This window comes from Choristoneura fumiferana, chromosome 28, assembly GCF_025370935.1.
Source record: "Choristoneura fumiferana chromosome 28, NRCan_CFum_1, whole genome shotgun sequence".
In the NCBI taxonomy this organism is placed as follows: domain Eukaryota; kingdom Metazoa; phylum Arthropoda; class Insecta; order Lepidoptera; family Tortricidae; genus Choristoneura; species Choristoneura fumiferana.
The window spans coordinates 5,397,698-5,410,319 of NC_133499.1; the positions used below are offsets into that span (position 1 = coordinate 5,397,698).

At 39.2% G+C, this 12,622-nt stretch overlaps 1 protein-coding gene across 1 annotated transcript in view; it reads left to right on the top strand.

Moving 5' to 3' along the window:
- Positions 1 to 6,585, top strand: part of LOC141443930 (uncharacterized) — a 37,704-nt gene extending 31,119 nt beyond the window's left edge. Inside the window, exons 9-13 of the mRNA XM_074109336.1 lie at positions 46 to 249; positions 1,133 to 1,254; positions 3,074 to 3,193; positions 5,021 to 5,071; positions 6,059 to 6,585. Coding sequence (XP_073965437.1) covers positions 46 to 249; positions 1,133 to 1,254; positions 3,074 to 3,193; positions 5,021 to 5,071; positions 6,059 to 6,229 — 668 coding nt within the window. The 3' untranslated portion in view covers positions 6,230 to 6,585. The remainder of the gene's footprint in view (positions 1 to 45; positions 250 to 1,132; positions 1,255 to 3,073; positions 3,194 to 5,020; positions 5,072 to 6,058) is intronic.
- Positions 6,586 to 12,622: the final 6,037 nt, after the last annotated feature.

Genomic DNA, 12,622 nt, shown 5'->3' on the forward strand with positions numbered 1-12,622 from the left:
ATGTGTACCTAACATAAATGTTTTATTTTTTTATATTTTTTCTAGAAAATACGAAAAAAACCATAGTTTCGTATAATTTTACGCTGGAAAACTCTAATAGAACACTCATTTGTGAAGCAGCAGAATATTTCCCAAAACCAGACGAAAAATACAAAAACTCAGTAAATGCCAGCAGGAAGTTGGAAATAATAGTATATTTTATATACGAAACAATCACATATAGCACAGATAGCACAGCTAGCACACCTGGCAAGTGGTTTTTAATATGTATTTAACCCTTTTTCAGGCCACGCGAATTTGGATGTGCTGCCACTAAAAATTATAAAAATCAAAACCCGACTGCGTTAAAAAATACTAAAAAGCAGAAAACAAGACGTGGACGTAGTGGTCTAGAACTCTATTAAATAGCTAACTTAAACTTCAGCAGTCGGGACTCATTAGACTAAGAATTTTTGTGCTGGTCGCGATTGGAATAGGTCCCTACTGTTAAAGTTTAAGTTAGCTTCTTAAGAGTTCTAGACCATTACGTCCACGTTTTGTTTTCTGCTTTTTAGTATTTTTTAACGCAGTCGGGTTTAGATTTTTTAAATTTAAAGTTTTATTTCATACTAAATAAATAAAAACAGATGACTTGTATATGTTTTTGTAATCTGTTTTAAAATCTGTTTTTGGTTGCTGGGCGGCCAAGGTGACAGCCGGCAGTTGCTAGGGGCAACGCGAGTTTGGACTCTTTTGATTCATCTTGACGCGTACTTTGATAACCAGGGGCAAAAAGTACAGTCGGCAAAAAACCCCGACTTTGTCACTTCAAAGTTCAATATCTCAAAAACGGCTAAACCGATTTTGATAATACAAGTCTAAGAACCATCGATAGAAAACCTGAATTTAAATAAAAAAAACCGCATTAAAATCGGTCCACCCGTTGAAGAGCTACGGTGCCACAGACAGACAGACACAGACACACATAGCGGTCAAACTTAAAGCACTCTTTTTGCGTCGGGGGTTAAAAAAAGCTTGTATTCGATTTTTTTTACAAAAACGTATAGCTACTGTTTTTAAAACATAGTACGGAGATACAGAACCCTTCATCTTGTACCCGACTCGTAATTGATAGTTTTTTTTATTTTTGCAGGAAAAGATACATCCTTCTTGGAAGAAAATTGGCCAATCATAGCGATATGCTGTGTTGTCGTGCTTATTATATGCGTTGTAGCTTGCTTGGTAAAAGTTTTGTGTACCAGGAACAAATCTCAGGTAAGAAAGAAAGCAATATCCCATCAAAACATAAATGTGAAATGAGAGCCAAGTTCAATATTATAGAAAGAAAGAAAGAAAGAAAGAAAATACATTTATTCGGAAAAGTAACAAACTTGAACGATTACATAAATAAATAACACAGACAAGGAAAGCAGTTACCATTCACGAAACGGACCCACCTCAGCATAATGCCGGCTCAGGAGCTAGCGCTGGTCTTCCGGTGGGACCGTGAGGCCGTCATTGCAAGCTGCGCGCACGACCGGACCGTGTCTATTGTGAACGCGACCGTTTAAAGTCAGCGCTACCAACACAAGCATGTCATGTGCATGACATTGACAACTGACACGGCCAACCATACGCTCAGCAAGCAAGACGAAAAACAAACAAACAATAACAATTTTCAATTATAAAATACAATATGTAGCGATATTAATCGAATAGTGTGAAATTATGATATATGTATATGCCTTGATTGTTGACTTTAACAACAAAAGAAGTGAGATCTACTTAAATGGGTGCCAAGTTCAATGGTCAGTCCTGAAATTTATTTATAACAGCATAACATATTTTATAACAGCTTAAAATATCATTCATTTTCTTCTTATAACTTAGGATAATACGATAATACCTATATCGAAGCCTAAGGTCTGACTTGGCTAGTTCTCATATACGAATTATTATTAAGTACCTGCTAAAACTTTACAACTTGCGAAGGCTTCAACATATTATTATTCTAAGTTATAAGAAGAAATTATATTTTAAGTTGTAATAAAATATTTTATGTTGTTACAAATAAAATTCGGGACTGACCATTGAACTTGGCACTCATTTAGACCTCACTTCTTATGTTGTTAAAGTCAACAATCAAGGCATATATCATAATACTGAACTTGGCACTCGTTTAGACCTCACTTCTTATGTTGTTAAAGTCAACAATCAAGGCATATATCATAATATTGAACTTAATTCTCATTTCACATTTATGTTTTGATGGGATATCATGACTTTTTGAAATTTAATTTAAAAATTATAATAAAATGATACATTTTTACTAGTTTCTGATTTATTCCTTTGTATTCATCCAACTACCTATCTGGATGCCAAATTTGAACTTTCTAGGTCATCTGGAATTGGGTTAGAATTTTGATCTATAGGTGAGTCAGTGATAAAAAGTCGATTTTTGGATGTTAATATCTAAATAACCGTTTGAGGTGTGTTTATGAAATTTGGAGCACATAAGTATGTCACAAGTTTCAACAAATGAGCCAAATTTGACATGTTTATATAAATGTGAAAATTGTGAAATAGTTTTTGAGTTATTACGGGTTCAAAAGCGGGTCCAAATGGAATGAATGGTGTGTAAAATTACACACGGTGCTGATCGCCAGCTCTGTTAACTTGAACTTGGCTTGAAACGCTACCTAATGTCTAGAAAAATAAATCATACTCATTTCAAATCAAAGACATCCTGGACAATCCTGGTAGTCCGACCAGTATCGTCTCCGCAGGACGGAAATCCTCAACGCTTAATGGCATCGACTTGAAATTTGGTACGGAAATGTAGTTTGGATGACAATGAAAGAAAGAAAGAAAGAAAATAATTTATTTATAACAGCAATGACACATTATTAGTAAAAATAACAATAAGAAATGTTGCCGCTATAAAAAGGTCCCGGCTCAGCATATCGCTGGTTGAAAACCAGCACTGGTCTTCCGCCGGGCCACAGGAGAGTGAAATGCAATTACAAAACAAAGTACAGTCAGCGAAAAAAGCATGTATTAATTTTTTTTATTTTAACAAAAACCTTTTTTACAGCCACCCGATGATTATGTGAATTTGACAAGCGATCGCGCTGTTAACTACCCAGCACAAACGGTTCCAAATCGAACTATGCCTAAAATACAGTCTAATTACTGTAATCCCAAAGACTTACAGGTAAGCCACTGAGTAGGTGCCTCTGAGCATGGGCACAGCACAAAGAAGGTTCAGTACACCGTCTTCATACAAACGGCCGGAACGCGACTTATACCTACGCGCCACGAATTCCCAGCATACCTCGGCAACCATCAGTCGCGAGTGCTGCGCGGTTACGTACGGACTCACGCGCATTTATTACGTACCTTAATATGTCACAACGATATAAACAGTATTGTTCGGTGTACGGATGTTTAAATTCATCTAATAATAATACAATATAACAAAAAACGTATCTATTGAAGTTATTTATCAGAATGCGAATTTTTTATGCTCTTTAATTCGCACATCCTGGAAGAGGCGCAAATACTTCTCCGTAGCTAATTTGTAGGTAAAATATAAATAAAACCTTTTAAAACATAATACGTTGTTTGGCTTATTAAAATAACGTAAAATGCTTTTTTTCAAACACTACTTAGTCCATTTTTAAATCTCTCCTAATCCTTTCCCTATAGACGGAGAGCAGACTGCAAAATCTCGTACCTACTTGATACCGCGATGAAACGCACAAGGTTTCCCATAAAACTGATGCTGAGTCCTAATTTGATAGTCTGCCACGGCGGAACTTGCCGAAAGCACCAAAAAAATAGTCACTTCCGGCGTCATTTAACCCATCTGATACTGAAATAATAGTCATGGCATTAGTTAGGAATTTACTGGTAGATACAGAAAAGCGAAATATGTCATTATTTTTTTTGCCGAAAGTGCTCGGCAGACGCTCTCAAAGGTGACCACCAGGACCCCTAAATAAACCCATCTGATACCAGCATGAAACCAATTCCAGTCGGTAGGTATGAACCTTCATTTCCGGAATATATAAGTCTGCCAATGCTGTTTCTGCCGAAACACCTTGACATACGAGATTATGTGAGCAACCTCTACTCCGCTCAATATAGACATTTCAATTTCCATAAATTCCGATAAAGCTTAGTTTTGGTGGAGACCTTGGGTACACCATTAGGAATAAAGTGTCAAAAGTCCCCATTGATCCCATATGTGCAAAAAGTTATTCGGGCACTAGTTGCGCTTTGTTTATTTCTTTATTATACAATTTTTCTGTAAATAAATTTCTTCTACTTCTATACCAGTTCAGATTTTAGAGGGGGGGGGGGACGCTCGATTTCAATGAAAATTTGCTCTTTCAAGTTGAACATTTCGCAAACAGATCACTGAATAGAAAAATTGGCGGAGCAACCCCGCAATGGTTTTAAAATACCTATCCAACGATACCCCACAATATAGGGTTAGTCGAGAAAAAAAATAACACCCACTTTACATGTATGGGAGGTACCCTAAAAATTTTTTTTTACTTTTTTAATTGTACCACTTTGTCGGCGTGACTGATATGTATATTCATGTGAAATTACAGCTTTCTAGTACTAACGGTCTCTGAGCTTACCCGCGGACAGACAGACGGACAGACATGGCGAAACTATAAGGGTTCCTAGTTGACTACGGAACCCTAAAAATCGTGCAAATTGCATTACATTGCTCGATTGTGACCACTACAAACTCGTTGGCTTTACGGCCTCACAGTGTAATGCAACTTGCACGATTCTAATTATAAGTATTCTTCTTGCAGTACACGGCTTAACGCTCTAGCGGTCGTGATAACATTTTCCCGTCTCTTTCCACCCTCATTCTATATACCGTTTGACGGAAAGAAGTGATGAATCTACCGTGATAGACAATATTGATTATCTTATAATTGAACAGTGCATGATCCTTAATGTAATGAGTTTACGAATGTATGAATTCGAAATAAGTTGTCGTGATTTTTTTTTTCAGACACGCAGAAGTAATATTGAACCTAACTACAGTGAAGTAAAAGAATCTCAGGTAATAATTAATTTACATTGAGAACTTTTGACAATTGTAGTAAAACAAAATTTTAAAAGAAAAAAAACCGGCCAAGAGCGTGTCGGACACGCCCGAAATAGAGTTCCGTAGCCATTACGAAAAAAATAAGTAATATTTTTCTAAGGATTTCGTATTTTGTACGGAATATTCCAAGTTTAGGTATATTTTATATCTTAGGCTGCTATTTACTCTTAAACTACTAATAATTCTCAAGAAAACTTAACCGTTATAGTTTTCCTTGTAAGTTTGATATACTTTACCATCCTGAATTTTACAAAAAATTCCATTTGCGCTCGATGTTATTGAAAATTTGCACTAAAGTTGAATATTTTAGCAACTCCGTAATGGTTTTAAAAAACCTATACAACGACGCCCACTCTACAGGATTGGATGAGAAAAATCACCCCACTTTACGTCTATGAGAGGTACTCAAAAAAGAGTTTTTAATTTTTTTTTTTGAACCATTTTATTGGCATAGTTTACATATATATTCGTGCAAAATTACAGCTTTCTAGCATTGATAGTCTCTGAGCAAATCTGCGGACGGACAGACAGACAGACAGACAGACATGGCGAAACTATATATCGTTGCTTAAATACAAAATGGCCACTAAAAAAAAATTTTTTTTTCAATCGCAATAATTGCATTTTAAATGCTATTTAACGTGCAACTATTACAATAAAAATAAAAAAATAAAAAAATATTTCTGGCCCTTTTGTATTTAAGCAGCGATATTTTGGCTACGGAACCCTAAAAAGAAAAAACAAGTCTAGTCGCTTACTACGAAGTGCAAAATTCGAACTTTGTGTCTTGCCGTCTTGCTGGCGCTTATATTATTTAAAACAAGAGCGAGGGGGACGGTACGATACGAACTTCGATTTTGGCCCAGCGATCCGAATGCATGCTTTGCCAAGTCCTTGCGTAAAAATAAAAAAAAAATTAACAATCTTTTTTTTTTTTTTCAGGGCGAAGGCTTGTACGCTGAATTAAACCGCCCGGAAGACACGTATGCGGAACCTTATATAGACAAAAATGAGCTGTACGCCCAGCCAATACCGAAAGCGGAAAGACGCAGGAAGGACGATCCTAGCTATGGCAACGTGTTCGGACAGGACTATGTCAATAGTAGGAAATAGTTCACATTGTCATTCACTCATTCACATTCACACATTTTGTGAACTAGTTTTTGATTTTATCACATTGACAGTTTGATACAATTGTATTAGGTATACTGTTAATTTGACAAAAATTGTTTCTTTTCTTAATTTCCTTAATTTGACATTTGAATTGTAATTTTCATTTTGCACCCGTGATTTTACTGTTCATTACTGTTATTTTTATTATATTTATAGAAATAAATACACCCTTATTATAGAAATATAATGCCACACTGCACACAATAGCTACCTAACAATGATATTTTTTACCACGGAAACCTTTGCTATGTAAATTATTTAATTAAAATAATGGTAAATTAAACTAGTAATTTTGATAGTGTTTTATTTCCTTGTAATTACATTTTGATATCGTACTGGCACTGTTACAATGTGATTCGATCATTGCATCTTTGTCCCTCGCGTTGCCTTTCCCAAAAAAGGTTTCTGTGCCAGCAGGGCTACTACGAAACTCGAAAATCGAAGTTCGCGTTCGTTCGGTCCCTCTGACACTATACTATTTAAGGCACTTTGTCCCACCGCCAACGATAAGCGAGAAGCGAGCAGAGCGAGTAACTAGAAACGAGTGGGCGAGCAGTGAAAAGCGAGTGTTCGAGCACGACGGGCGATTACTCGCTCCACTCGCTCGAGCCGGGCGGCCGCCAAGCTAATAGCGCTGAGCGACGCTCAGCTAGTTTTATAGCTCTTGTCGCTGCGACAAAAGATGTAAGAGCGAGTTGCCGGCAGTGTGAACCGCCAGCGATCAACTATTAATATATATGTCTCTTTTACTCATACAGGATCTTAAATCTTTTGTTCGTTTCTTGAGCGAGAAAATAGTCGATAGCCAATCGTTTCCTCGCCGGCGGTGAGACAACTGCCTAATACGAGAGCTAGAGGGACGGCACGATATGAACTTCGGTTTTCGAACTTCGGAGTAGGCCCTCGGGCTAGTTGGCGCTGGTATAGCAAGGTCCGTTTGACCAGAAGTTTGACAACTTTAATTTTTTATGTTAAATAAATCTGTTACATAAACAAAAATAATATAATGAACCATTATGCAAGAAAGACTAGCGTCAAGCGGACCTCATGATAGTCCGCCATCTAGCGGTAATTAACCTATCAAGAAACTCATTAGTTTATAGTAGATTATTGTCGTGGCCTGGAAGTAGGCAATTGCTGGCTGAGTATGAGTATTAAACGGACGAGCTTGCGAGTCCGTATCGCGAAAGATTGGGTGATTAATTGTTTATATCTATATATTTCTATACTTTCATATTGTGGGTAAGACTTGCTTATTATGAGATATATTCCTTCTTTCGCGATGTAGCATATATTTAATATACCTGAATTCATTTTCTTGTAGGTTGCTAACTCCCAATAGTTCTGCTTCGCTTATATTATTACTGGATGTGTCTCCGCTGGTAATCTCCTTCCACCTCCTGCATAAATTATGGCCAGATGAGTAACCCTGATCACTCCTCCGGCCACGGAGTGTCACGGTCAGACCCGTGGCGCTCCTCGGTGCACTACTTCTCGGTCAACTGTAAAACATAGCTGGTATCAGAACGGCAAGACTCAATCACGTGTCACAATGTTACGACACAGCTCTAAACATACAGGCTCACTCTAGGGGCGAGGGGGTAACCGGACGTCTCCGGGCCCGCTCGCAAAAACAGTACTTGGTCCACTGCGCACGCCAAGATTCTAAATCAACCCAGATCCCGTGTCCCGTAGTGGACAGCGAGATATGCCCCTGGGTTGCCGATGGAGCTGTAGGTAGAGTCCAAGATAGACACCAGTCAGGATGGATCCCACACCATGTGTGTGGGCATGCATCCGAGCTGGCGCCCCACAGGGTGTGATTGGTACAAACAACAGTAAAAACATTAATACGTGATACACCGAAAAGACCATAGGCGCCTCGATCCCGGTGATCAGCAGAAATAGGAATACTCAGGTATACTCAGCTTTGGGAGGAGGAGATACTGCAGTTGCTGCTTGATGACTTCCACAAATGAACTTTATACACATTTCACATTTGACGCTATTAGCCGCCATGCCATAGACTGACAGCAGTCACTTTTTTATATTCAGTGTTGCCACTCCAAAACTAATAAAGCGGGCCACTCACCTAGAGATTCGCGCCTGTCGCGACACTCCCCGGCGGCAAGGCTTTGGAGTGAAGCAATAGCGCAGTCAGGTCTCGCGTCCATTCCCTTGATTCTCTCCATGGCTTTAGTGGCTGCAGCTCGTTTCGACCTCTGGTTCACATCCATATCATTCATCTCAGTTGTATTAGGTAGCGATTCATCTTCATGTTCTGTCGATGCATGTTCTGCGTCTTCATCTTGTACACTAACGTGATCTTCCATCGTCAATGGCATAGGTGCAATGACTTGAGGTTGAGGTATTACAGCTGTTGTTAAATCAGGTGTCAGAGGACGAATTTCCTCCACACTCTCTATATTTAACGTGTCGTGATCAGTGTCACTAAAGGACGAGTTCCTCCTTTACTGCTGATGTTCGCAATAGGCTCTGGAGCATCCTCTATCTCGAGAGGGTAGAGATGTGCGACAGAACGCGTGTACTCAGTGTCCCTACTTGTACTATTGCTGCTCTACATAGACTGTCAGCACTCGGGATCAGTTCTGTAATCTTCCCTACCTTCCAGTCGTTTCTATTCTTGGAGTCGCCCTTGATCTGTACGATCTGACCAGGACTCGGTGTAAGTTTCGAAGTTATTCGCGGTTCTCGCGGCAGATGTCCGTATCTCTCGCGAAGACTTAGTAGGTAACGGTTATAAAACATTTCTTTAAATTCTTTTAGCATGATGAGTGCTCGTTTCCAGCCTTTTATTAATTCTGTCTTCGTTGTGGTCATAATTTGTGGTTCGGACTCATTTTCGGCTTCTTCTAATGTGATTACTTTTCCTGCAGTCAGAAGTCCGAAGGCTTCAAAACATAGTCGGGTTCGGAATCCACGCTAGTGAGCGGTCGTGAGTTAACCACGGCCTCAATCTCTTTAACGATCGTTGAGAGCTGATTATCTTTCAGCATGTGTTTTCCTAGCGTCCTCTTCATGCAATTTTTGACAATACCTATTAAGCGTTCGTAAAATCCACCTGCCCAAGGGGAGAGGGGTATTATGTACCTCCATCTTATCTTCTTGTCAATGCAATATTGACTTGAAATTATTTTCTGCTATCAGCTTGAAATGTTGAGCATTATCTGATGTTACTAATGATGGTATTCCTCTCGTAGAGATCATTCTTCTTAGCGCGAGTAAACCTTCTTCAGCCGTAAGGTCTCGTACGACTTCGAGGTGAACCGCTCTCACGACTAAGCATGTAAAAGACAGATCCATCTCTTGCTATTTCCATCTCCGTTGTTTATCAGAAGAGGTCCCATGTAGTCAACACCTGTATAAGTAAACGGTGACGAGTAATTTACTCTCTCTGGAGGTAATGCTGGTGCTGGAGGTAACTTAAAAGGGCCTCCGCGATGCTTATACACTCTGGGCATTTTGCTAATAGTCGCTGTACGTAACTCTTCCCCTTTGGAATCCAGTATGACTCTCTTACTCTGCTCAACGTGTGAGTAGCTTTCATATGATAATTTTCTCTGTGAGTTTTCATGACGAGGTCATTTGTAAATGTGCAGTCTCTGGGTATTAGTATTGGATGACGTTTGTCGAAAGACCATTCTGCATGTTTCATACGGCCATTGCATCGCAACAGTCCGTCTATGTCTTTGAATAATTCCAAATTAATTGCTAAACTCGTTTTCTTTCCTTTGCTTTCTAGTGGAAAATATTATTTTTGCAGGTCTTTAATGCTCTTCATAGTATCTACTGGTATATTCTCTTCGCGAAATGTCCTGTCTGGTATTTTCTCGTCAATCTCCATTAAGTTTACTGTATCCGAAGGACCCTGCCCCGACGACAGGTCTCGAGTCTCAAATACGGAATGGCTTGGCCATTTTCTTTTTCCTTGTCTTAGGAATTCAGGGCCGTTAAGCCACAGCGTCTTTTTCTTTTCCCATAAATCGGGTCGTGTCGCCAGGTCAGCAGGATTAGCTTCCGTGTTTACATAGCGTAGTTCCAACTGCTTATTTTCTTTGATGGCATCTATTCTCCTCCCAATAAAGGGAGGTAATAATTTATTAGAGTGGACCCAACTTAGAACTATTTTACTGTCCGTCCATAAGTATTCTTTGGTTATTGTGATGCCTATCACGTTCTTGACATATTTCAATAGTTTGCTACCTAAGTAACAACCTAGTAATTCAAGTCTGGGCATGCGCAAATCTTCTCTTTCCTCTTTTGGCACAACCTTTGACTTAGCCATAACGAATGATATGTTCCTTTGTCTTCATTTCCGGCTGTCAAGTAGATCACTGCCGCGTATGCTTGCTTTGATGCGTCGCTAAATCCGTGTAGCTCATATAGCTGCTCTCCGGTAAGTCCTATATAACGGGGTATTTCTACATGTTTTATTGCTTCCAAGCGATTAATAATATCTTCCCACTTTCTTTGCAGTTCGTCAGGTAAGACTGTGTCCCATTTTATTTTTTTTCCATAATTTTTGCATTAGCAACTTCGTAGGTAAATCAATGGGCAACAAAGTCCACATGGGTCATACATAGAAGCAATTGTACTCAGTATCTCCTTTTGCTCTGAGGTCCTTTAACGTTTTCTTCTTTAAAGGTTCGCTTTTAATGTTCATCGCAAGGTATCTTTCTTGATATTCCATATTAAGCCCAGTATTTTTGTTTCTTCTGTTTGTTCGGGCTTTGTATTCTGATGGGATGGTTTTGAAGAAAGCTTTATCGTTTGAAATCCAGTCTCTCAGATTCATAGCTATCTCATTGAAGACTTTTCGTGTGTTATAAACAGTTGTATCGCTGCTTCTGTAGAGTCTGTTCCAGTAACGAAGTTGTCGACGTAGCATTTGTCCACAATCTTAGGAATAGTTCTGGTGCATTCTGTGAGACGTGATACCGTAGCGTGGCTGTCAATATGAACGGACTTGCAATGATTCCGAACGGCACTCTAAACAAAGCGCATATGTAATAATGTTATCCATAGATAGAGGTTTACTTTTGTCCTTTATCCAAATGAACCTAGTACGTCTCTGTCTTCAGTCTGGAGTCCTATTTGTAGAAATGCTTTTTCCACATCAGCTGTTATCGCAACTTTATTGTGTTCTGAATTGAATGAGTAATGCTATCAAATCTCCAATCATCGATGGACTTTATACATGCACTCATTCAAACTCTTACTCTCTTTCAACTTTCCAGACGCGTCGTACACAATCCGTCCTTTCTTACCTTCTTGTTCACCATGTGGTGAGGAAGGTAATGAATAGGAGGTACTTTCTGGATATAAACGTCTTCATCTGGATGATGATTTCGATGACGCCATTGTTCAGTTGTTCTTCCAGTATAATTTGATATTCTTTCATTGAACTCTCATTCAATCGTTGGAGTAGGCCTTTCAGTCTTCCATACGCTAACCCAAAGTTAGTAGGCATCCTTGGAGGGTATTCAACCCATGGCCATTTTACCATGTACCTGCCATCTATATGACGTATGGTTTCGTTGAGATGCTAATAGCTTCATCTTCTCTCGTGGTCTTCGGGTTATCCGTAATGCCGATACTTTCTAAAGCCCATAAGAATGAAATGTCCATGTTTTTTAGAGGTAGGTCTGGTTCAGTAAAGTAGACGCAATTCGGATCGTGATTTTGACAGTAGGTTATAAACCGAAAAGTATTTTCACTTTCCTTGGTATTTACTCTTCCACTAACCAACCATCCAAACTCGGAGTTTATTATAAATAGGTTGTCTTGGAGGCGTACCTTTTCTGTACCAATCAAGTTAAATAGTAGTCGTTCCCAACTAAAATATCTACTCTATCTCCGAGGGATCCGTCGTCAGCTAGAGTGATATCCTTCCATTTGTCGAGATTAATAACCGGCGTTTCTACTCCTTTAGTAATTGTAGGGACCTCGTTGGCATGCAGCGTAATAGTTCTATTTTTTCTTGTAGTTATTTCCAATTCGACTCGTGGGCTATCATACTCTCGAGGCGTTTCGCTTGCAAACCGAAAATTGACAGCCTATTTTCTTCCTACCGATAGGTTGAGTTTCTTGGAAATCTCTACTGTGACATATGATCTTTGAGACCCTGAGTCTAGTAAAACCTGCATGTCACGGGTTTTGTGTTGATCTCTCTCGTTCTTCACTGTTACTATCGCAGTTCTGTAATACTGTAAACTCACCGCTATTCACTGCGGTTAACGACATTTCCTTTCTGGCTGTAAACTTTTCAGGACCATAGAGCTCGATGATGTCTTCCCGTCTTGTAGCAGTAGA